The following is a 25,712-nucleotide window of genomic DNA, read 5'->3' as shown; positions in this document are numbered from 1 at the left end:
TCGTGGGGCACTGAGCAGTTACAGGTTTTGCTTTCGATCAGAGGAGAGCTTCTGTTGCCTGGTCATTTGACTCATCTGCTCATGCCTGGGAGGCAGTAAAAGTTGCCATCTCCATTACACCCGCGCAGGGCTAATGACTGGAGTCGTTAATTGTAGAATAACTCTTCCTTCCTCCTCCTCCTCCCTTCAGCCTTTTATTTCTGACCCCTCCACCCATCAGATGTGCTCTCACACTGCAGGGAGTCTGGCTGGCAGCAGTAGCTGGAGGCAGGGTTTTAGCCACCCGACTGTGGCTTTCCTCTCCCCTGGTGTTTTTTGGGGTCTTGCTGGTGCAAGGGCCATCAGTAACATGAATCCCCCTTCCAGCTCAGTTTTTGTTCAGCCATCATGAAACTGCTTTACAGATTGCAGAGAAACCAGTTTTAGTGTAATCTTGTGAGGCTGCACAGCAGATCAAGAAATGTCGGGGCCTGGCGTTTCCTCAGTGGGAGCAGGGAGAAGCCCAGGCCTGGGCAGGCAGGTTCCAGGGAACCATGTCCTTCACCCACGCCACGAGCAGTGCCACGGCTCCAGTGCCACCGGCAGCACTGCTGGTCCCAGCAGCAGCCAGGCAGTGTCTCGCAGTCAGCCCTGCTTGAGGGCTGATGTGGAGGTCTGAAGGCTCAGAGGACTTTGCTGCCTGCGGAGGAGGCAAGACCTTGGTTTAACCATTTCCCGTAAACTGTGTGTGGCCTCTCTGCTTGCATGCCTAGGTAGGAGAGCGGCACAGCCGATGCCACACCGGCAGCTGTAGGGCTCTGCCCAGACCTTTCAGCGAAAGCTGCAACACATTTCTGGTGCTGCTTGCTCACCTGCTCCAGCAGCTACCAACAGCACTAAAGAGAGCACTGGCATAATGCAGCCATTCTTGCTGCCTTCTGTTTTTGGTGTTTTTTCTGCTTTATTTAGAATAGAATAGAATAGTTCAGTTGCAAGGGACCTACATCTGAGCAGCAATCAGGACCAGCAGGGATCAGCAACGTGGGCAGCAGATGCACTCATAGGCAGGGAGAGCAGATGCAAAGCCTGACCAGGATTGCGAAAGAAAATGAGTGAGATTTACGGTCTCCTGTTTCATGCCATGCTTCAGGAATGGGACCCTCTCGATCACCAGCGGTTCCCTGGGGGTGTTGCTGTGCCCAGAGCAGGGACATGGGGTTCAGCCCTGCTTCCTGGCATCACTAGGGAAATGCTCTTTCAGCTCCTGGTGCATTTTCCAGTGAATAAACGTGGACGTAAGCATTGAACCAGGGTGGTCTGGCCGATTTTGTGAGGCCACCCACACCTGAAAGTGAACAGTGTGAGGGAAAAATAACGGTAGGGATAAGGAAATAAGCTTTTAATGCATCCTGGGGAGAAAACAAAGGACTCTGGATTTGGTTAGAGGTGGTAACAATGAGCCGATGGTGTTACCCAATTGTTGGCATATGGGAAGCCTGTGCTGTGAGGAGGAAGGATGGGGAGGCTGTTCAGCCTGAGACCCTGATCACGCTGCCCCCTGGCCTGAGGGGCTGCCCCATGCTGTTAGCTGGCCATCCAACTGGCAGGGCTTGGTAAATGTCAGCCAGCCCACGGGAAATGGGCATGCGGGTGCGTGGGAGCAGGGAGGGAGCCAGCTGCTGCTACAGGGGTCTTACGCAGCCGCCCCTGCAGTCTGGGGGTCATGGAGCCATCCTTGCCGGGCTGTAGTGGCTTGGAGGCAGGGGGCAAGGACTGAGATGCTGCCAGGGGTTGGATGAGCAGGGCAGAACATTGGTTGTTCTTCCTGGGAGACAGTGCAGGCAGCGGGGTGGCAGTGGGGCCGTGCAGGGCTCTGCAGAGCTGGTTCCTTTGACAAAGTGAGCTCATCGATGATGCCTGCGCTGTCCCCTTTTATAGAGGTTTATCAGTGGTCTCTAAAAGCTCTCCTGGCTTTTTTTTTTTTTTTTTTTTTTCTTACTACCACAGGCTTGCAAGTCTGTAAATGTCACATCTGAAGCCGAGGTTACCGCAGAGCCTGTCTGTCTGACGAGAACCGGATTCTCCCTGCCGGTACCTTGGGGATCAGCCCCAGGGCAGAGGGGCTTCTGTGGGGTCATGTGTGTGGCTGAGCCACAGGCACCCCAGTGCAGCTGTCTGGCTCTCCCTGAGGTTGGGCATTAGGGCACTGAGAGTCCGCAGGGTTCTGTGTTTAATTGAGTTGGATTAATTGTCTGGGAGCAGCGGTCAGAGCATCAGCAGGAGAGCAGGGTTTGCAGCGGCGGGGGGCAGAGGCTGGCAGGCAGCTGGCAGCGTGGGGCTCTCCGGACATAACGGGAGGAGAAACGGGGTCACAAACCGTCACGTTCAGGATTATCCCGTGTTGGCGCTCGGGGATGTTACGCACGGGGCTTGTCCGGCTCCTCTTCCCGATGCGGCCCCGGGGGTCCCGGCGCGGGGGCTGCGGGGTGGCCGTGGCCGAGCAAGGGGCGGGATCGCCGGCCCGGAGCCGTCGTGCCGCGGTGCCACGAGAGGGCAGCAGGGCCTCACGGACCGCCCGGCCACAGCTGCCCCGCGCCCGGCCCCACGCCGCCCACCCGCGGCTCGGGGGCTCGGCGGGTCCGGCGTGCCCGCCCGCGGCGTCTGCGCCGTGTGCTGCGTCCCTCCGAAGCGGGCTGCCAGCATGCCTTCAGCCAGGCATCCCCCGGGAGGCCATGCCGCTGGACGGCTGCGTTCCCCAAAAGGCGTACCCCGAAAGATGGGGCAGTGGTTCCCCAGCCGCTGTGTGAGCCCTGGGGTGCAGGTGGTGCTGGCCGCTTGGTGGGTCAGCACAAGCCACTGCTGGTATGGCCTTTCCGGGGCAGCGGCAGGGGCTGGCACCACCTTTCTTGCACCCGTGAACGTATGTGAGAGAGGAGCGCTGCTGGCTCCCCCCGACATCTGCACCCACACCTTCCCCACAGCCCCAAGCAGCGTTTTCCCATCACTAACAGTGGGCAGCGTTAAGTGTCCAGCTCTTCGCAGACCTGGTGGTTACCACATTGACAGTATCTCACTGCAAGAGAAATTCCCAAATACATCTATTGATTTTCTTTCTACCTCCCTTTCAATGGATTTGTTGACAAATGGGGCATTATTCCACCAGGTAATAAACAGACAGCCTGTTCCAGTGGATGTGTACATAAATCCACACTGCCCTGCCCGTGGTGGCACTAGGTCTGTCCGGACGGAGGGTGGTATGAAGGGAAGGTGGACCAGAATTACCTCTTCTTTGTGTGAAATGCAAAACCTGAGTTCTAAACCAGGCCCAGCTGAGCAGCCCATTGGTGTCATTGGGGTTAACTGCTGAGCCTGGAGGAATCCCTTCTTGGGTCTCTTCCTGACATTCCCTCTATACTTTCAGCTGGAGAGGCTTCTCCTCTCCTTGTTCCGAGCATTTCTGCTGTTGAAGAGCTACCACATCCTACCCCTGATGTGGCTGCATTCTTGTGGTAAGTGGAGTGATTCCTAGTCTTGGAATAACTTAGGATCTTTTGAAAGAGGTGCTGTATAAAATGCTGGACCACTAGCAAACCCATCATCTCCTGGGAGCTCTCAAGACAAAACAGCACTCCCAATACAAAAGAATTAGGTATTATGCTTTTGTTATTGTTATAGTAGTGGTGTTAGCATACTTCCCTTCTGTCCAGGCACTAGGAGGTGCTGCTGGTAATGCTGTAAGCCTTTCCTCACATCTGCAACTGCTGCATCCCGAGCAGGGACCCCTGCACGCTGTGCAGGCAGTCACCTCGTACTGTGGGGTTATTTAATCCTGGTGGAGCACAGAGCCAGGCACCCAACAGGCAAGCAGTACCTCTGCGCACTCTGCACTGCTCATCCTCCTTTTCTTACACAAGGCTTGACGCTTGGTGGAAAGCTGTTATTTATTTGTTTTGTTGTGTTTGTTTTTTTTTAATACATATTTCAGACAAAAAAACAAACTAATAAATCCCACAAGTTGCTGTGATGCATCTAACCACATCTGCAGTGCTGTGCTTCCAAACAGATGTTGCCAGGATGCAACTGAGTTGCCAGCAGTGTTAGTGAAAGCATGTTCAGATGCAAGGGCTGATAAGGAATCCCTCTATCCTTGCTGCTGCTGCACTGCAGCCCCTGCAGCAGAACCTCATCCTCCTGCCAGAACAGGACCTCTAGGAGGGACCCAGCTTGCAGTGAAGACAACAGGAGCGTTTCTGTTGGCTTCACTGGCAGCAGGAGATGGCATTGCAATGGTAGGTTGCAAGGTCTGGTTTTCACTCTCTCCAATCCAATGGCAAAAAATTCCTTTGACCTCATCAGGAACAGGGTTGGGCTCCCAGTATTTTTGTTCAAGAAGCCAGTCATCTGGGCCTCAGCACTGACAAATGCTGTACAGCGACTAGGTAATAAAAGCCAGACCGAGCCTCTAGGAATACGCAGGGTTTCTCCAGTTCACTGTCGGGTTTGCTGTGGGGAGAGCAGGCTGGCCCCCAAACCCGCTCCTTGCATGCAGGCAGCTGTGCAGATAACCAAAACTCGTCTGAGAGGTGGGAGAGCGGGAGATAGAGGGACCCTGACCCCTCCTCTCTTTGTGCTACAGTTGCAATGGCAGGTCCAGGAGTAAAGGAGTGTGTTCTGGGGGAAGATACCTCCCAGGTCTGAGATGCTGTGAGTGGTGGGTGGGAAGAGCAGGAAGCACAGTCTCCATCAAGAAAATTGCCAGCTTTTTAGGGATGGGGCACCTGGAGCTGATACTTTCCACCTCCTGAGCAAGCAGATGAGGAGCAGCAGTTCCTCCTTGCTGCTCTCCCTGGCTCTGGAGGAGCTGGCTTACAAGCAGGGTGTGCAGCTGGCACTCTCAGACAGGTTTTAATAGCAGAAATGGGGTGATTATTTTGTTAGGACTGTACATAAGCCCCCAAAGCTCATTCACAAAAGCTACCAGGAATTGCTATCCAGTGCTGATGACTTCCAAGTGCTTGTCTGGATGAGAGCTGGCAATCTGGCAGTGAAGCCTGTCTCCCTCTGCTGAGCCATGTCCTATTTCATTTTCCTCTTTTGGAGTTGTACCCAGAGCTTTTTTGGTACAAGAGAAAATCGGGGATCCCTTGCCAGCACGCTGAACCAGTAAGCTCGGTTACAGTAACCCCTCGCATCCCCCTGAAGCCAATCTGTAAAGGATTCCTTTTCCCCAAAGTGACTGGGGCTTCAACTGTTATAAAGAGGATTAAATGCAGACAGCCATTTCTACCTTACCTATGAAGTCTGCTCTGCTGACAAGTCTACCATGAGTCACCAGGCTCCGTGGTTAATCTTCTGTTGCTGAGTGCATGGCTGCTATGGAAGTGGAGCTGCGCTACTCACACAGTTTGCTACCTTACTTTATTTGCAGACCTCTACGCTTTCCCCTGTGCAGCTCCATTTGATGATTGCTGCTCCTGAAATGGCTTTGCTGCCTCTGGGTTTCCTTCAGGAGAAAGGAGGAATGCTTGCTTTCATGCCCTAGTCCTTGGAGAGCTTTTGAAACCACCACTTCCACCACCCCAGCTACAGTGCCCCTTCCTGGGAGCGATGGGCAAAGGAGGCGGTGGGTGGTGCAGGATACGTTGGATGAACTTGTGTTCATTTTCTTTTCTTGCTAAAGGGGCTGTGGCGTCAGGGTGGGTGCTGAAAGATGGCTCTCCAAATCTAGCCCCCTATTTGCGGGGAAGCCGTATCCTCTCCTTCCCCATGGTGACGTGTCTGGTGGAGCACTGCTGCACACAGCTTCATCTGTATCCCCAAATGGGGCGGCTAATGCAAACGCGTGAATCTCAGCTTTTACAGCTGCATCAGTTGGGGGTGTCCCTCAGCACGGGGCAATGCAGGGAGACTGGGGTCAGCATTCTCCTGCAGAGGGAAATTCTTGCTCAGATGTTTATTTTGCTCCTTACTTGCCTCAGCTTGCTCCTTGCAAACACAGACCATAACTGAGGAGGACCATGGGAGGTTGCTCTTCCTGCTTATTCATCCCTCTCCTTCCTGCTTGTTTGTACTTGAAGAGCACCTGAGACGTGCATTGTATGCCCTGTGCTTCAACGCAGGGAGGACAGGTGACACGGGGGGAGAAGCACAGAGCAGATAGCTTGGAACAGAGCCTCCAAGGCATTCCCAGGCCAGGGCTGTAGCAACTGGACCACGCTGCCCACCCAGCCTGGACTGTCTCCAGGTCTTCCAGGTTTTGGTGTAAGCCTGTATGTGTGATTTGAGCAATGATTTTCAGAAGGCCTTTTAGAAAGGCTTGAAACTGTGTGCCACATCTCCAGACAAGCCTTAGCTAAGCTTAGACTAAGCCATAGCCTCTGTTAAAGACACATCCACACATTTGATGCTAGTGGTCTACAATTCTTAACAATAAAGCCAATAACTGAGGAAGGGAGGTTTGATATCCTATTGCCAATCATGAGATAACTGATTCCACTTTCTCTTCAGCTCTGTGTTCGTGTTCTCTGTTAAAGCCTGGCTCCAAAACTTACTTCCCTGTGGAGGATCTCTGAAATCACTGCTTCAGCTCTGGTGAAGAAGTTTTGCAGCCCAGAAGTGTCATAGTCTCTTCTACATGTAGTTTAGTAGCACTGTTAAAAAATATTACTCCCATCCATCTTCATGGCTTTTCCTTACAAGGCTTGAAGTTGCCTGGAGCTGCTCTTCTAGAAAATAATCTCTCCAAGAACCCTCTCCAAGTCTCATTTTTCCTGTCTGTGTACACCGTTGTGTCCCTAGATATTGAGACATCTCCTCACAGCCTTGTTTTAATTTATCTTATCAACTCCCCCCCCCCCCCCCCCCCCCGCCTTTTATTCCACTGAAGGATGGGTTGGTTGGAATTTGCTCGTTCTTCCCGTGATAGCTTTGATCCCGCACACAGAAGTGTTCCCTGAGAGCCAGACAGCAGGGAAGGGCTGTCCCTAGCCTGGAGGGCTTTGGGAGTCCTGAATGAATACTGTGTCTACTTGTGTTTCTAATTGACTAGTGCCTTGCCAGATCAGCTGCGTGTCACTGCAAGCTGAGGGCATTGAGACAATCCCCATTCCTCTACAGCTCCTTCGTGGGACTGAGAAGTTGTTGCTGGAGGTAACAGCCATCTATCCAGCTCATGGTGTTGGGAGACTTATTTGGGCACAGGATGGATAAAGGCTTTTCTTCTGTAGGTCTGTCACCAGGTTCTGGAAGGTGGGCCTTCTCTCTTGGATCAACCCAAGAGGAGCATCTGTGGATACAGAGTTTAAATAGAAGTGTCCAGGACAAAGATGGGAGTCCTGTCTCCTTTGCTCAGGGTATCACCAGGTGCGATACATTCCATGTCCTTAGTGAGTGTGTGGACCAAGGCAGGACAAAGTAAGGCTCTCCAGGTGTATTGCCTTGTGGTTCAGACCACCAGGAAGTTTCACAATGGGTTTCAAAGGCCTGAATGTTTCCTCAGAGTGTTGACAGTTTGGGTTTGGTAATGCCTCCGTCTGTTCCATCTATTCCCTGTGTGGTGAGTTTGTTCCTGTACCTGCTTACCCCCTCTGCCACGGGCTGCATCCCACAGTGTAGTCTTTGCATCCATCTTTTTCATCCCACAGTCCCGCTCTTTGCAGCCTCCTTTGCATCCATCTCAGTGCCTTGGATAACGTAATCCAAAACAGAGAGCCAAGGACCACAGGGACCGGGGAGAGCTGGTGTTGGCACAGGTGTGAGGGCACTCAGCTCTTTGACCTGGTCCTTTTGGCAGGCAAGATGTACTTGGGTGGTTTTGTTCTGTTTTGAAGTGCAGAAAGCGAATATGCAGTTTACAAAAAAGAAGAAGGAGAACATGGTCAGTTCTGTCACTCTAGAAGTGCTTGTCTGGAAATGCTCGCACTTTCTACCCACTCCTAAGCACTGACCTGCAAGTCCTGTTTTTCTCCTTCTCTCCTTGACCTTTCTGGTTTCCTGCTCCCACCTGCTCCACACCTTTAGCAGCTGCATTTATCCTGGGTGCTGCAAAGTTTGGGTTTGGGAAGATGGACTGTGCTGAGATTTATTTAATGTTGTTTGGTTTCTTCCCTCTCTCTAAACCAGAAACAACTGAGCTTGGGAACAAGAAGGAGTTGAAATCCATGCCCTTCATCACCTATCTCTCTGGCCTGCTGACAGCACAGATGCTCTCTGATGACCACCTCATCTCAGGTGTGGAGATTCACTGTGAGGAGAAAGGGCGCTGCCCATCCACTTGCCATTTGTGCCGGCGCCCTGGCAAGGAGCAGCTCAGCCCTATGCCGGTTCTGCTGGAGATCAACCGAGTGGTGCCTCTGTATGCTCTGATCCAGGACAACGATACCAGGGAGGTGAGTGAGCTGTGGTGGACCAGCTCCACTGCTGTGATCCTGCCTTAGTCACCTCTCAAGTCTGCCTTCCTCCATCTCTGCATAAATGTTGGGTTCCTGGGAGTAGGACAGTGTTTTCATGTGCATGTTTGGGGGGGAACGCTTCAGGATGGTGTCAGTGATGGAGCTGGCAGATCCTGCTGCCCCATCACCTACAGCCCTGGCAGACCTGTGTCTCCCTGCCTTCAGTACGGTGAAGGCAGTGCCATAAGCAGCTGGGGCCACAGTCATTGCCAGTGTCCACCCCAGCAGCCACAGGTGTGCAGGATGTGTCCTGTGGAGGGGTCTTAGGAGCCAGACATCACCTCAGGCTTTCACTCCTGGCTCTGATCTCAGCCGAAGCTGTGTGAGGGGTGGCCAAAGCCCTGCAGGGCTCCAGTGTGGCTTTGCAAAACGCCTGTGTAGAGGAAGGGAATAACCAGCCCCTCGGGACAGTCCCGCAGCCACAGGAGGTCACTGTTACTCCAGGAGGGACCAGCCAAGCTGGAGGTCACCCTTCCCTGGGGCTGGGCTCTGCCTCCTGCGAGATCTTCAGTGTTAATCCTATGGAGATTGATTTCCCACTTTCTTGGTTCACTGCTGCCCCCCGCCCCCCTCCGCAGCCCTCTAACCCCAGTCTCAAGTCCAGAAATGACAGACTTGCCTAAAGTCACTTACTAGCACTGAGCCTGCACTTGATTAAGATGCTTGGAGTAAGCCAGTGTGCAGCAGCTGTGGGTGGGAGACAGAGGGCTGCAGGTCAGGAAGCAGTCCTAGCACATGGAGCTGTGACCACCAGGAATGGTGCTTCAACCCCTTCCCATATCCGTGGGCAAAAGAGCCCCCCGTGCTTTTCCTGGTGCCCAAGTCCATTATGGGGGCTTTTCTTCCTTGCTTACTTCTTGTTCTTCTTCCCGCTTTCCCCTCTATCAACCCTTCTGGTTCTTCCATGCAGCTATGCCTGATTTCTATACCTCAGTTCCTCTCTCTTTGCAGCTCTTTCCCCAAACTCCCTTTCTCCCACTATTTTCTCATCCTGCATCCTTTCCTCATTCATGCCTGCTCTTTCCACTGGGCAATTCTTGTGTAGACATTGACCTGCTGTTACCAGCATGTCCCAGGCAGTGCTGGGATGAGGCATTGCAGATACAGGGAGAGCAGTGGGAAAGTGGTTTCCTTCAGGCAAGAAAGATGCCTTTCCCAGCAGCAATCCACAAGAAGATGGTTCCTTTTGGGGTACAAGAGGTAGGTTAGCCAGTGGGGAAGGGTGTAACAGTGAAAGCAAGCAGAGCCCAGCAGGATCTGGGGGATCTCCATGAACCCTGCTCACCACCAGCTCTTCTTCCTGGCCCTGTGCCCAGGTGGCAAATGCCACCCTGCCTCTCTTGCCCTGGCTGCAAGGTGTCCCCCTCCTCCTCACCTGTCCCCCGCAGCCCTGCTGATGCTGCCAGCCCTGCCAGGCTCGCTTGGGGTACCTCCTTGTCCTGGGGAGCTAGAGCCTGTGTTTCACCAGCAGCAGCCTCCTTCCCTCACTCCCCTGGCTCATGCGGAGGGCTGGCCCCATCAGCTGCAGCTGGAGGACAGCCCGCATTGTGCTTTCCACAGAGGCGCCGGGAAAACCAGCAAACAAACAAAACCCCCGTGAAGCAACCAAATGAGAGAAGCCCCAGCCATCTTCCAGAGGGCTGTGTGTCCCTGTGTCAATGTGTCCCTCCCACTCCTGCCACGGGTTCACCCAGAGGTGGAGGGGCACCCCGGGGACCCTGTCTGTGCACGGGTGCTGTGTCTGAGTCTGCTCCCCCTTCACCCCAGGGTGCTCTTCGTCAGTGGTGCCGGAGTTAGAGGTGGGAGGGTGAGGGATTCTGGAAGCTGCAGGCTGGAGGATGCTGCCAGTGCAGTGCTAAGGGGACAGCGGGAGCTGGCAGTGAGCAGGGTGTGCTGGGACAAGTCACCTTGTGCCATCCACAGCAGAGGGTCCTGGGGTGGGGGCAGGCGGTACGTGCTGTCCTCTCTGACCCCCCACCGCCAGCTGGACTGGGTCTCGTTGTTTTGGCTGTGGGCTTCTCTTGGTGGTAGGCCCTCTCACCGCCCCTGTCCCTGCGGCCCATCCAAGGCCACCCGCATCCTTGCTGCAGCAAGGCTTTTTGCCTTCCTGTGCCTCCTCTTTTCCATGCATTCCCATTCCTTCAGCATGAATCCCTTGTCTCACATCAGCTCCAGCATTTTCCTTTTCCCTTCTTGCTCACTTCTTAAACCTTCATCTGATCTGCTGTCCTGCTCCCTCCATCCCTTCCTCCTCAACTTGCTTCTCCCTCTTCTCTCCACCAGCCTCTCTCCTGCAGGATATTTATTTCTCTCCCTCTCCTCCCCTTGCTGCCCTTCAGCCCCATGGGCAGAGATGAGTCCCGGTGCCTGAGGGCTGTAATCCACTGCTGCCAGAGGGGCTCGCTGCCACCATGGCACAAGCCCTGGCTCTCGGCAGGGTGGCCTGGGCTGGGCAAAGCTGCAGCCACCTCTCTGGAGGGGATGGAGCTGATGGTAGCTGTGCCCATGCCCTAGAGTGGATGGTTTGGTGTAGGGTTAGCATTGCCTGTGTGAGAACGTGCCCACGTGCCTCGTGGCATCGTGAGCTTGGGGGATGAGGGATGCCCACAGGGGCATGGGCATGGCCCTCCCCCGTGAGCAGGGAAGGAGAGTGACCATGAAAGGGAAGGGGGTCTAGAGGTGGTGGGAAGCTGCAGCCACCACAGGGACATCACCTCGTCACCGAGACCCAGCAGTGTGCCCTGTTCTACTGTGAGCATGCTGGAAGGCTGGTGGCTTCAACTGCTAGCTTGTTCTGCGCACTGGGATGGGCCGCCAAAGGGCAGGTGCTGTAAGGAGCATCTCATGGACAGTCTGGACGTTGAAATATCCTTTTTCAGCATCAAGTAGGAGGCCTGGGAGGAGGGTCCCCGGGCACTAGCAGAGTGGTGTTTGCCTGTGCCATGAACAAGGTTTGCGGATGCTTGGGCTGAGCCAAGTTCTGCATGTCCGAGAACAGCATGCACAGTTGAGCGCTACCCTGCCTGCTTTTACCTGTTCATGTGGGTAATAATCAATATAGCAAATGCTGGCCTTATGGAAACTGCAAGCAGGTCCCAATTCCCCTGTAGTAATAAAAAAATAATTGTGAACAATGATGATCTTTTTCTTTGCATCTATGTCCACGTAGACACATATAGGTGTGTGCAGAGAGAAAGCAAGGTCATTAAAAAGGTGCATGCTAACATCTAAAAGTTTGCTGAAAATTATCCTGTATAAGCCTAGCAGCAGAGATGAGGCAGGACACAGGTATAGACATTTTAGCCACTTCAGTATGTATAGGTTTTTTTTAGTAGGTCTGCCTTTTCATCTGCCTCAGTGCAGTGAGTTATGCACTTTTTAAAATTTACAACTACCGCACGGTACAAGGCTGTGTTCTCAGTTGCTGATGACCTTGCCAGACTTTTAAGTGCTGGGGTTTAGGTTTCCATGCTGGGTGTCTGCCTTGGGCTGATTTGCGATTTTTGTATGCGTGCATGTTTGATTTCAGCTAAAACTGACCATTTCCAAGAGGGAGATTAGGTGAAAATATATTGCTTTGCCCACATGAAATACGTTGGAAAATTCTTTATTTCCACGTCACTGGGAACTGCTGTTTTCTTCTTGCTTTGAAGCAAGGGCTTGAAATTTGGAAGGGCTCCAGGAGTCAGGTTTTGCCTTTTGCTGCCCAGGGAGCATTTGTCCAGAGGCATTTGTGCTGTGAGCTTAAGGAAGCTCTCAGCTGTGTGTGATCAGCAGGGGTTTGCTCTGTCTCCTCTGTCCTGCTCAAGCATCACACCCGCTTTCAGCAGCAGGGAGGAACAGTGTATCAGGGCATTACCATTTAATGATGGCCCCTCTTTGCCTTCTGGTGTGCAATGAAAACTGTGCACTGAGCCCCTGCTAGGAGGTGGGTTTGTTGCCCGCCGTGGTTTAACAGCGTTGGTCAGAGAACTTGCATGGTCACTGATAGCTGCAGCCTGGCTGGGGACATTGGCAGTGCTGGGCAAGGAGTTTCCCAGGTTCAAGGGTTGTGTTTGAAAGTCCAAGCATCTTTTGAAGGGCTTTTTTGAATGACTTTTTCATAACTGTCATGGCTGATGTGGCTGTGGGTGGAAGGTTTCGCCGGTGAAGGACTGCTTGCTGGAACAGAAGCAATGCTAGAGCCTTCTGTCCACTGGTCCTGGTCAGCTGGTGGGATTAGACTTTTCCATTGTTGTTATAACTCCATTGCTCTGTGTCTCTTTACATCTTTTGAACGCGTTGTGAGCATTTGGACTAAAGAAGCTGTGACCTTGGCAGCGACATCTCTGGATGTCTTGGAACCTATGTTGTGGTTTGAACAGCACCGTCTGCCCACATCTCTCTTCTGTGCCACTTGTGCTCTGCAGCAGTGCGGATACCAGTGGTCCCTCCATTGCCATGTCCATGTGAAGCTGGAGGAGATTCTCCACTGCAGGACTGTGGAAGAAACCTCCACCAGTGTCAGCAGCTGGCTAGGCCCAACAGCAAAGAGCTTCTATCTGTTGTGGGGCTTTCTGCTGGCAAAATGCCCCCGACACCTCGAGAGCAGGGTGCTGTTGGGTGCATGTGATGGGGAGAGAAGAGAGACGTGGTGACCCTGGCTGTTTTCCCTCTAGTGAACATCCTGGACCCAAAGGAGAGGAGAGCCACATGTCACCCCAGCAAGAGTGCCAGACTGTCATGGCCTTCCTCCTCCACCATCAGAATATTCCTGCCTGCCCTCAGCCTATGGGATGGACAACATACCTCTTAGTGCCCAGCATAGCCCTGGAGTCCACTAAGGCATGGACTGAGAGAGCAAGACCCCACGTTTGCACGTTCTGCAAACCTCCACGCCTCCTGGCTGGGCTGCAGGCAGCCAACCCTGAGAGGCACCGGGAGGAGCTGGGATTGCCCTGCTTCCCCCATCCCTCCCACTGCCAGCACTGGCCCGGGGAGTGGCACCGAGACCTGGAAGAGTCGGTGCACTCAGGAGCACCTTTGACAGGGATGCATGTGTGCATGGCTGGAGCCACAGGGCAGCCATGGCCAGCAGTGGGGAGGAAAGGGGCAGGCAGTGTGTTCCCCTCCTGTTTGTTGTCTGTTCCTTTCCCCCTAAAAAGCCCAAAATGAACACAAAAGCCACTCCCGCAGAGCAGCTTGGCCAGCTGCAGAAGTGCTTAGAGGGTGGTGTGGTGAGAGAGGTGCGGGGAAGGGGAGCAGGAGAGATCAGTCTCACCCCTGGTGGGAAATGAACTCAAACCCCTGTTGTTTGTATTTAAGGAGACAAATGGACCTGGAGCCTGGATTTTTAGAAGACCCCTAGGACCTTGATTTAATTCAAAAATTGAGTAATCTCAGCATTTTCCTGCAGCAACAACCTCACAGCACATGCAACCCAGCCCGCGGCATAGCGGTGTGCTGGGGGGCACGTCCCTGCTCTGCCGGCCCCGTCAGCCCCCGCAGGAGCTGGCGCGTGGCTGGGACCCTGGCAGCACTCTCAGCCAGAGCTGCTTCGCTGCCTGTGCGTGGACCCCAGTGTGCTTGTGCCAGCAGTGCCTGCATGCCGGAGGTCTGCAGAGCCCCTGCGGCCTCACTGGCTGGGACGGCAGCTCTCGAGGCTGGAGGAAAATTCCCCGTCACTCCTACCCACCCCTTGCCTGTGAGCACCTGCTGGCCCCAAGGGGCCATCTATTGCTGTGCAGAACGTGGCCACCGCTGACCACTGCAGTGTCCCCAGGGTGGCCTTGGCCAGGGTGCTGGGAGTGAGGACCAGGGGAGCTGCAGGCAGTGAGCTTGTGTCCCAGCGGAGTGCTGTGCCGGCTCCAGTGACCACTCGAGCCTGGCCATGTGGGCAGCTGAGTTATCATGGACCAGGAGGCAAGCAGGAGCAAAGAGAGGAGAAAGCATTTCTTTCACCCATCCCATCCTTCATCCTTCAAACCACCTACCCTCAGCTCTCTCTGAAGATGCAGGATGGAGCATGTGTCCTTCCTCCCCCCAGAGCAGGCTAGCTGCTTGCACAGATGATGACAAGGTGGTGGTGGCAATTTCTGAGGGAGCTGCACAAGCTGGTGTCTCTTTTCCTCCTGGGCCCAGCTGATCTCCATGCCCTTGCAGCTCACTTTCTCCAATAGCTGTATTTCAGCAGAAGTACAAAGTTTAGCCAGTTTTGAAGTCTTCCGTTGGTGATCCTTGCTCAGGTCTCGGGGTCAAGGTTGTCTTGCATTCGTTGTTGTAAGGCACAGTGTGATGGAGCCATGCCCTGGCTGTGTACTTGGAGCCCTTCTATACATTTATACCAACCCTGCATTACCAGGATGGATGGTCTAAAGGGCCCACAACGGGGTGAATCACATCCCTCGTACCTCCAGTGCCATCCGTCCGTCAGGGCAGCCCACCTGAGCCAGCCCTGGTTTGTGCAGACTGGGCACACCATTGGGGCTCCCCAGCCCCTGGGCGAGGAGCTGAAGTGGCCAAGTGTATCACTGGTGCTGTGACCCCCTGGTTTGGTGTTGACATTGCCCTCAAAGGCCAGGGTAGATGGAAAAGAACACATCTGAGAAATACAGGATCCTGGTGCTGGTGCCTCGAGACCCTGTGCTCCTGCAGCATGAGATCTGCTGCTGGCTTTGAAGTTGTGAGTGTGCCTGGAGAGGAGCCCCTGACTCTGCTGGGTGAACATTGTCCATGCTGCCATCCGGGTTCAGCCCATTAGGGAAGCAAACCGCAGTCAGTAGAGACCAGAGATGTGCCTGGAGGAGATCAGTCCTAGGATTGAGCAGGACTTTGAGAAACGTGAGCCTGAGGAGGAGGGACAGGGGAATTGAGGCAGAGGCTGGAGAAGCCAAGCTGGGGCTCCTTTCTCGGGGAAGAGTTTGGCCGTACCCCTTGAACCCCACTCTGAAGGCTGGATATCTGGGGCCTTCCCATAGCCCTGTGTCTCAGGGCTGGTTCTCCTCGTGTCCCCTGCCCATCTGGGCCCGGCAGGAGGAGGGTGAAGTTTTGCAGGGTGCTGTGGAGACAGGGCAAAAGGTGTCGGCGAGGCCATGGGCTCACTCTGGGCCCCATACAGCACCCGATGGCAGAGCTGCTGGAGGACCGCAATCCTCCCTGCGCCTACACAGCTTCCCCGGAGCAGCCTCTGAAGGTGGAGAGCCAGTGCCAGGGATTTGTTTTTCCACTGCCAAAACTGAAAGTGAGCCAGGGCGAACGGGGACAGCATTTGTATTGTTGAGGTGAACTTTTTTGTTTTGGTCTGGGGTGTGTGGGTGGGTTTATTTGGTTTTGCTTTGTTTTAATATCTGCTAATTGGCCCTTGTCCTCCTCCTTGCGCACTTGAGCATCCTGCTGCAGCTTGAGCCCACATCCGACTCGCCTTACCAGGGGAAGAATAGCTGCATTGTAACCGCCCCACCGTGTTATAATGGGGAGCTTTGTAGCTGAAGTGTGAAAGCAGAGCCGGTTCCCCAGGACAGGACTCTTCGCTGCAGTGCAAAGGCTTTTATTTCCCCTGCTGCCAGGTTTTACCGTGTCCTCTGCTGCTCCCTTGGATCCCATAAATAACACAAACCAGGATGCTGCCCACCCTGGGTCCCTTCCAGCACCCTGACCTTTCCGGCAAACCGCTGATGTGCCTTCCCAGGATGAAGTGCTGGTGATCCTGCTCCCCATGGACAGGCAGCCGGAGGCAGGGAGGGTGTGAGCAGCACAAGATGAGATCACCTGCCAACAGCAGTAGGGAAACTTCATCCTCCTTTGCTGTGAACCTGGAGCAGACTTTCAGACGTGAACTGCATGATCCTGGAAAGAGTCTCTGGCCTGGGAAATCCTTAGTTTTCCTCCCTTTTTTGGTCTCTCTTTTTTTTTTTTTTTTTTTTTCCCCTTCTTCCCCCCCCTTCTCCCCTCTCCTTCTAGAGATGTCTAGACTAAGGAGCAGTATTCATCTTCTATGAACAGCACTGAGCATGACTGTAAGGGCATGGAAAGCTTTTCCTCCAGCCACCCTTATCATCATGATGGCATCCTGTTCAGCCTGTGAAATCCCTGCTGGAGCCTGCCTCGCATACTCTTTCCCTTGATGAACAGTCAGTATTGCTGTCTACAGACTGCGTGGAGCATGGCAGTGTCCAGGAGCTCCAGGCAATGGCACTGTTGTGGCAGGCACTGTATGGGGTGGCAGCGCTGGGTGACTGGATTTGCTGGTAAGCAGAACAGGACTGTGCCACGCCAAGCAGCCCTCTGCCTCCTCTGCTGGCACCTGCCTGCACGTGAGGGAAGGTGGTGGTGGTGTGCAGGCACCATCTCCATCCCACAAATAGGAAGGGACAGAATGTCTGTGTTGGCTGCTCTATCCCTGGACAAGGGACTGAGTGTGTCCACTGGCATGACCCAACCTGCTTCTACTCTTCTTGCTTTCCTTCTGCATTGAGAACAACAATTAACAAACAAGCAAGCATAGACCAGGGAAACCAGTACAAGACCCCAAATGTACCAAACTTCCAGCTTCTAGATCACCTTCGCTATCTCTGGCGCATCTCTGTCCGTGCTCATCTGTGGTTGGTATTTTTATCTCCCTGTATTTCCTTTTTTAATTTTTCGAGAAACTGAGGTGTGCATAGCAACTACAAAGAAACCTAGACTCAAAGAAACAATTGAGCCAGATTTTTGTATCCCTGTCAGCCATGGAAAAGACCAGATATTCACAAATAAGCACCCAACACGTGCCTTTTCCCGGATCCCATCTGGAAACACCAGCCCCTGTGGTGCGTGCTGAGTCCTGCAAATGCTGATCTGAAAGGTTCCTTCATGTCCTATAATTTACCTCTCTGGGGATGTCAACAGAAAACCTACGGTTAGAAATAACTTAATGCTTCTCCCTCCATCAGCCAGGTCTAACAGAGGACAAAGGAAATGTTCTTCAATATTCTGTTGCAGAGTGTCTAAGCCATAAAATGGGACCAAATGGCCTCCCCCTGAGCACAAATAACAACAGGAGAAAGATCCATATGCAATCAAGTGTAGGATAAATGTGCTTAGCTGATCATTCGTTTCCCTAATATTTTTTTTATGAATAGGCTTAACTTATGGTAAGATGGGACTTTATGGTCCTGTAAGTCTTGCTCGTGTCAAAACAAATGAACTAGCCATCCTATGGGGGAGCTATCAATCCAATGTATGGGTGTGGGGAGTCAGACCTATTATACCTTTAAGAGCAAATTAGATGCTGTTCCTATGATTCATAATGCTATATGTCTAATGGCATGACTCGTCATCTAGAAAATAAACGTTTTGAGCCAGTTTCTCATCTCATAAATTTCCCCTCTGGCACTGAAGGACATAAACTAAATGGGCTGACTCACAGGGAAACAATACAATTTGGATACTTTTAAATGAAAGATAAAATTGCCTTAGGGCACAGAGGGGCGTTGAGATCCTGGGGAATGGTTGGCAAGCACAGGACGGCACATCAGGGGCCACTCTACCGTCTCCAGGAGGCAAGGCTGCTCCTGGGGAGCCTTTCATGCTTGAAGACCCTGTTGGGTTTCCCCAGCTTGCTAGCTTGGTGTAACCACCACAGTGAAACATCCGATGTGGAGATGATAGTGTTGGAGATGGTCATCTTGTTGTACGTGTTGTCTCCTGGCAGGGAGGAGAGCAGTTGCTGCACATTCCAAGCATGGCATCAGGAAAGGACACGAGATGTGGAGGTGCCCACTCCAAGGCAGGAGGGGAAGGTGGTCCTTAGCCACCAGACCAGGGAAGTCCCTGTGCATTCCCACCTGAAGCTCTCCCAAAGGCTGCAGCTGCCCATGGGATGGGTCTTGGCACCTTTGCTGCATCCTTTGTCCATTACTCTTGGTCTTCCCTTGCCATTGGGCTCCTGGTTTGGGTGGCAGCTGCCATTCCCCTGGGTTTGTGTGAGCAGTCCCATAGCTCCCAGGCTGTGCTGTCGGAAGGAGAAAGGGAAGGAGAGGTTTTCACGTGGTTGCCACGGGTGGAGGAGCCTGCAGTGTGCCTTTGGGGCTGGGCTGGTTAAAGCTATCACCTTTGCAGAGAAGGTGACTTCAACTGCTGATCTCTGCCAGGACCAGAGAGCAGCCTCTGCCGTTGCAGCTGGAGCCTGGGGCAGGCTGGGGGAGCTGAGGGAAGGAAGGGTGGGCTCTGTGTGAGCTACAGCAAAAGCTGTACCTGGCTTCTGGGCTGGGAGGACCACAGAGTCCTCAAAGCTCACAGAGACCATCCATTTCTCCTGTAGTTTCTGTGGATCAATTGACTGTCCCCACGGAGGGTTTAGGGCCTCTTAAAGTGATGGTGAACATCTTTGTGTGGGGAGCATCATCCCTTCTTCTGCATGATCTTACCTGTTTCCTTGTCATCAGTTTGCTCTTGCCACTTCCCCACTCTCTGACACACACTCCCTGGCACCGAGGGCAAAATCCTGGAAACCTCTGGCTCGAAATCCCACTGGAAAGCAAGAGAAGGTGAGTCCTGGAGGGAGGCAGTGGCCAGCACTGGGGGCTGACCATGCTAACCCAGTTAGTGCGCGTAGGTGTGCTCACCTTAATGAGTGCAATTGAAGGACGCATTGATTAGCTAACCTCGTTTGTGTGAAGGCTGACACAAGGCAGATGATGGCTGGCTACCTGCAGGATCTAATTAAAATGTATGTGAGGCTGGGCAGGCAGAGCAGAGGGGATTGCTCATCCAGCCTTGCGCTCACCGGCAGAAAAAAGAAAATAAAAGGAAGGAATTGACTATTGGATTTGGCTAAAGGGCATGCATGGGGTGGGTGGGATTTCTTCCCTGCATTGGGGATGTGCAGGGAGCAGCTGGGTTAGGGGCCAGGGAGGGAGCATGCAGAGCAGCGGTTGTCAGGGCTGGGGAAGGGTGACAGTGGAGCAGTGCTGAGGGGTGACAGTGCAGCTCTTCCAGGGATCACCCGACATCTGTCTTTGCCCACAGTGCATGTCTGTGCACACATGTACCTACAACATACATATTTATCCTGCTTCCTAGGGAGAGAACATGCCTCCTCATCCATCTATGCACATCATTTTCTGTTTCTATCCTGCACAGCCCTTCCACTCCTCTCTGTCTTCCCTGCTCTTCGTTGCTTGCAATGCCCTTTCCAGCCCAGTGCTTCAGTTACATTCTAAACAAGTAAAATAACGTCACATTTTCTCTCTTTCTCATGTTTTTTCCTTCCCTTTTTTTTTTTTTTTTTTTTTTTGTCTGGAACAGTCCCATTTTGTAAATGCCTGGAAGCAGAAAATGTTTCAGACATGAGAGCCTCGAGGCGCCTTGTTAAAGGTGCTCGGGGTGTTTGGGGGGAGTGACAAAACCCCGGACAATGGGAGCCCTGACGTCAGGCTCTATTTATACCTCCTCTTTTCAGAAACCTCCCCGGGATGGCGCTTTTCCTAGAGTTTTCTGCTAAATGCCGCAGCTGCTGGAGCCATCTCTGTCCTCAAAGGGCACGTTTTTATCTTTAAGGCGTAACCTGGCAGTGCGGGCAGTATCACCCGGGCCAGGCTTCCGCAGGCAGCTTGGAAAGGGTGGAATAGTGCTGCTTCGAGCTGGGCTGTGCAGGGGCTGGTACCGAGGCTGCTGCACATGCATGAGGACCCATGAAGGATTTTCAAGCCTGAAATGTACCTTTTAAAAGGTCAAAAGCATTACAAGGACGTTTGTTTTGGTGGACGAAGTTTTGGTGTTACGATTATTCTAGCAGGGTGTGTGGCTGCGCAGCGTTGGGTTGAATATTGGCCGGGTGTGTGCAGGGTGAGATGCTGTCTTCCAGGCTGAAGGTTTGATTAGGTGTGACAGGCAAAGGGTGGTGTGAGAAACCATGGTAAATCCACGCGGTCCAAACTACAGCAGGGTACAGAGGAAGGGGCGCCCTGTCCTGCAGCATGGGGACCAATGCCGAGCACCCCAAGCTGCAGGACGAGCACAGGGAAGATAGCACAAGGTGAGACCTTGAAGGCTTTGGGAATTCAAAGTGTTTCAGTCTCATACCCCAGCAGATGAATGGGTGTCTTTCTGGGGATGCATTGGCACCATTAGGAGCGGTCGGGAGGGCTCCTGGTCAGGCTGGGGACGCTGCCCGGCTGGGGAACACCCTGCAAGTATTTTACAGGATTGTATTCTTCCAGATACTGCTCTTTTGCTTCTGAGTATTCCTTATGCAAGTGAATAAAGCAGCAGTTTGCTTGCAGGAGTGCAGCTTACATGAATAATGAACCCATGAGAAGGATGGGAGCTGTCTGTGTTATTGGGGATGAAGGAATTAATTCTTAGTAGGGACAAAACCAGCTATGGGATGGGCATGTGGAAGGGTTTCACTGTGCACAGCAGCAGTGTGAGGGGGCTCTGTATGCTGTCCAGTGTCACAGACAGGCTTATGTTTGTGTGTCTTCAGGCAGCTGCCCTCCGTCACAGGAGAGCCCTTTTGCAGGATTGTGCAGACCCTCCCCATCCCCATGCCAAAGGCAGCACCCAGGGGTGAACCAGCATCACTCCGCAGCGAGAGCTAAAGCACAGGGAGGTGAAGGGACTTGCCCAGGGCCATGCAGAGCTGGGGCGACCCCCCATGTTCCCTGATCCCGCACCCCTGATGCTCAGCACCATGTGGCTGAGCCACTGGCCGGATTTCACCGAGTCTTTAGCACATGTGTTCATGCTTTTTGTTCTCATGTCAGGCTTTCAAGGGAGCCCTGATGAGCTCATACTGGTGCTCGGGGAAAGGCGATGTTATCGAAGACTGGTGCAGGTGTGACCTCAACGCCTTCGATGAGAATGGACTCCCGAACTGCAGCCCTCTCCCTCCACCTGTGTACGTATCGGTGCGAGCCCCTTCCGCAGGTCACGGCCCCAGCCCCCAGCCCCTTTCCTGCAGGCTCAGGCCATGGGCATCTCCTTCCTCTCATCTTCAAGCCCCGGGGCCACAGTCTAGCACTCCTCACTGTGTGACTGATGCCTTTAGGATATCCTGGCTCCGGCTGTGGCCCTGGAAGGTTTCCTTATAGATTTTCATCACCTGATTAGCAGGGGTTGTAGAATGGGATTTCAAATGCTGAAAGAAATGGAATTACGGTGCAATTCATTGTGGCTTGTCAGAACAAGAGCAAATCAGGAGCAAACTGATGGGTAATTAGCTGAGAAGGCAGGAAGACTGGCTCCAGTGAGCCACAAGGAGCAGAACACCTTCTTAGCGAGCCAATATCCTTGGAGGGGATTTGTTTCCCATCCCAAGTTCAACAAAGACACTCATATGTTTGGAACCAGACCCTTCATAGCCCCATACTTTGTATTGTCATTTATCTGAGCGCAAAGAGAGCTGACACCTTTGCACCAGCATGGCCAGGAGCACAAAGTTGCTCTGCCTTCACACCTACCCTCATCGTCCCTGACCCGGGCAGGACTCCTGCACAGCTGCCCCTGCTTTGGCTGTCGCTCACACCCATCAGAGGCTTGCCCATTTGCAGCTGGGTAAATTCACAGCCACAGCTGCCCCTTTGCTCCCTCCCACCCGCCTTTGCCTTTGCTCACTGGTGATGCAGACTAGACCCTCCCCCTCCTGCAGATTCAGCCCAGCTGGGTTGCATAAAGGTTAAGCTGGATCCTCCTCTTCCTTTTGTGTTCCTGGGCAGCTAGTCCTTGGGTCCTTCTGGGGCTGCTGAAGCTTAGTAGTTCTCCCAGGAGATGAAGGTTCCTTTAGATAGAGTGTTTGGGTTCCTGTGGTTGCATGACCTGGGCTTTACCAGGAACACTGGGAGGTAAGGACACGTTCTGCAGTAGGCTGAACCTAACCGATCTTCAACTGGAAGTTGTTCTGCACTTACCTGCTGCTTTCCCCTTGTGCTGTCTGTCTTTGTGGGTCTGTGTGCACGTTCCTGTGTATAAGCGTGAGCTGGGGCTGTGCTGCTTGTAGAGGGGGGTTCCTCCCCAGAAGGAGAGCTGATGTCTTATTTGGTTTCTTTCCTGTCTCCTGCCCAGTCTGCGGCTCTCCCCCAACGTGGAGCCCTCCAGCACCGTGGTCTCCCTGGAGTGGCTGGACGTGCAGCCTGCCATTGGGACGAAGGTGTCCGACTATGTTCTGCAGCACAAGAAGGTGGATGAGTACACAGACACGGACCTCTACACAGGTGGGTGCAACTGCTGAGGGCAAGTTCTCCTTGGTGCAAAGTGTGCGCGGTGATGTGTCCTGTGCTCTGCCTGGTTGGGAGCTGCTGCTGTTGTGGAGAATGATGCATAAAGCCAAGGTGTTGTATGAGGTATCAAAACTGCTTTGTTCAGGAGAGGTTTCTGAAGGCTTCTGCAGACACGGGTGTTTAAGTGGAAGGAGAAATGCAAAAATGCAGTGTGGCAGGAAGAAATTATTTGCCTTTTTTGGGTAGGAGAACCATGAGTTGAAGTTTCTGACTGAAGTGACTGTTTGACCTGATTAGTCTGAAATATGCTGCAGGATGGTGGGTGTGGGAGGAAGTTCAGCCCTCAACAACTTGAGGGCTTTACTGCTCAGTTCCAGTGAGTACTGCATTACCTGCCAGCCTTTGAAAGGACACTTCTAAGTTGCTTTGTGCACCTATTGAAGTGACTTAAGTCTACGGTATTAAGGGAGATCATTTAAGCAGCACAAAACTTCTCTAGGGGAGCCTGAAACTCTCCCGAGTTGGAGTTTGGTTCCCAGCTCAGGCTTGGGCTGAGTGCCCTGTGCTTTGCAAAGGCTTTGTCAGCAATTTAAGCCATGCTCCAGGAGCTGCTGGGCAAGGTGTAGGGATGTGAAGGATGGGATTTGATTTGGGTGAATCAATGATGTATTTCAGAAAATAGCACTGGAGACCTTGAGTGATGCTACTGCTGCATGGAAAGCCAGGCAAAACCTCATACTGTTTTTTGCTTGAGGATTTTGGATGTAGTTTAAGAAGATCATGTTGTGTGTCAGGGGCAGCCAGTGTTGTTGACCGGAGCAAAGGTTTAGCTTTGTGTGAAGGCTCCTTCCCCCAGGTGCTGGCAATATCTAATTTCAGCTGTCTCTAGGTAAGGAAACATAGGAATAAGGTTTCTACCCACCATTGGAGCAAAGCTCTGCAGCTGCTACTGCTTTGGGTGATTAAAACCCTCATTTGTTCTGAGGTGGAGTCTGGTCAGCTTATGCAAAGCATGTGTGTTCCGGGCTGCTGCAAGGACAAGGAGCCAGGCTGAGGGTAGGGACAGGGCTGGCACTGCAGGGGACCTCGCTGCTCCCCTGCTGCCTGGGCATCCTGGTGAGACATGTCTGTGTGTCCCTGTTGGAAGGCCATCTCAGGAAGATCATTCAGAGCTGGATCGGGAGTTGCACGCAGGCAGTTGTTAGATCTTGGTCGGAAGCTTTCTTAGCTTGTGGTGGTGGCTTTTTCTTCTCCTCACTAATTTAAGACCCCCTGAGCCAAGCCCTCTGCTCCCATGAACTGCCACAGAGCAAACTGCTCCACCTCACAGCCACAGGGAAGTTTTTGCCCTTAAAAATTTTGTCCTACGCGAGCTGCACTTTTCCTGCTGGAGAGAGCCAGAGACCTACATCCTGGGGGGACCTGGCTGTTTGTGGAGACCCCTGTGAGAAGGAGGTCTGGTTCCTGGCTTGTACAACAGCCCTGTCCCTCAGGAGCTTTCTCCTATACCTTGCCAGCATCCACTTCCAGAGCTGCCTGATGTGGCCATGGCCCCTGGGTTATGTTTCTAGTTTCCCGGCGTGGAAGAAGGCTTGTTCTTTATCTTGGAGGGGCACCCTCCAGTAATGGAGAAGGAAAACAAGCCACCAAAGGAGGGGCTTTGTTTTGGATGGGGATTCCAGATTGCTCACACATCAGTCAGGTGAGGCCAGACCGGGGAAACATGGGGTTTCTCCTTTGAAGTGGCTGGATCTTTGCCTGGCAGCCAGAGTAGGAAATACAGATTATTATTATTATTTTCCTTTTATGACTGCCATGTGTTTGACAGGTGATTGAATTCATTGTGGGGAGCTGCCCTCCCTTCTCCCTGCTCTGGGGGACTGTTTGGGACAGAATGACCCCATTAACAATTAAAGAGAAAAGCCAATCCTAAACCTTTCCCTTTTTTCTATGCTGTTTATAACCAAACAACATTCCTGCCTTCGTTCCTTTCTTACCCTACAGGCCTCTAATGCCAGATGACTTGATTCTTGCAAATACCTTGCATAGGTACAGAGATGCTGATTGCTGCATCTCTCTAAGGCTTTGCTTGGTACCATGCTTCACCCAGCCAAAAATCCTACCGCGGGTGTCCCCTCACCACCATCGCCCACCCATCGTGCTGCACCACATCTCCATTACATCCAAGCAGCATCCACAAAAACATTCATTCAACCCTGGGAGGGGTGTGTGCAGGATATGAAATTTGGGTGGCTTTTGATGGGTATTGGCAGGTCTTCCTTCCCCATCAGTCTCCTGGCTGCTGGCAGGTAAGAGCAGGCTGCTGCCATTGCTGGAGGTGCACCATGGGTGCTTGCAGAGTGTGGCACTATTGGGCTAGGAAGGTCCTGCAAGTTTGGAGGGCTCTGGAGCCTGCTGCCATTCATCCCTTGGGTCTCTTGAGTTTAAATGTATGGGTTATTTGTGCTTGTAGGGGGAAGTTTAGTTTTATTGCAGTTTCAGCCATTTCTTGTTGGAATTTCTGGGGCTGGACTGGGGCTAGAGCTGTTCCAACCGGCTCTTCAGCCCCATGACAAGCTAGGTGGTACCTGGCCCCTGCCTTCCTCCTGCCCCCACAAAAGCCTCCAGTCTCTCCCCATTGCAAAACTCCTCGACTGCCTCCTTGCTTTGCAACTGGAAGATGTAGCTTTTCCCTTGAGCCAGAGAATATTTGCTCCTCTTCTTGGAGCAGAGTCAGGAGAGAGTTTTGAGGCTGGTCTGGTGTGCATCCCCTCTGCTCCCTGCCAGGCTCTGTGCGGGGTGGTGATGCTGCGGCATGGGGCAGGAGGAGCCAGGAGCTCACATGGGGCAGCTGCCCCTGGCTGTATGTGCTTTTTAAAGAGGCTTATTACTGGTGCTTAGAAAAACATAGCCCTTGGACCATCTGAGGCTAATAGGAGGTGAACTTGTGTGCGAAACAAACCATGCTTTCAACACCAGCGCGTGGGGAGCGAGCGGCTCTCCACTCGGGAGCCAGCGGAGAAGACGGAGAGCAATTACATCCCAAACTGTTTATTAAAACTTGTGGAAATTACTCATAACTCCATGTGTGCGACGGCTTTGTAGT

At 53.0% G+C, this 25,712-nt stretch overlaps 1 protein-coding gene across 1 annotated transcript in view; it reads left to right on the top strand.

Moving 5' to 3' along the window:
* ASTN2 (astrotactin 2) overlaps positions 1-25,712 on the top strand; it is a 354,268-nt gene that overhangs the window by 242,687 nt on the left and 85,869 nt on the right. Inside the window, exons 17-19 of the mRNA XM_056352114.1 lie at positions 8,101-8,366; positions 21,155-21,288; positions 22,452-22,600. Coding sequence (XP_056208089.1) covers positions 8,101-8,366; positions 21,155-21,288; positions 22,452-22,600 — 549 coding nt within the window. The remainder of the gene's footprint in view (positions 1-8,100; positions 8,367-21,154; positions 21,289-22,451; positions 22,601-25,712) is intronic.

This window comes from Falco biarmicus, chromosome 9 (assembly GCF_023638135.1).
Source record: "Falco biarmicus isolate bFalBia1 chromosome 9, bFalBia1.pri, whole genome shotgun sequence".
NCBI lineage: Eukaryota > Metazoa > Chordata > Aves > Falconiformes > Falconidae > Falco > Falco biarmicus.
The sequence above is the reverse complement of the archived record's forward strand: the minus strand, read 5'-3'. Positions and strand labels throughout refer to the sequence as shown.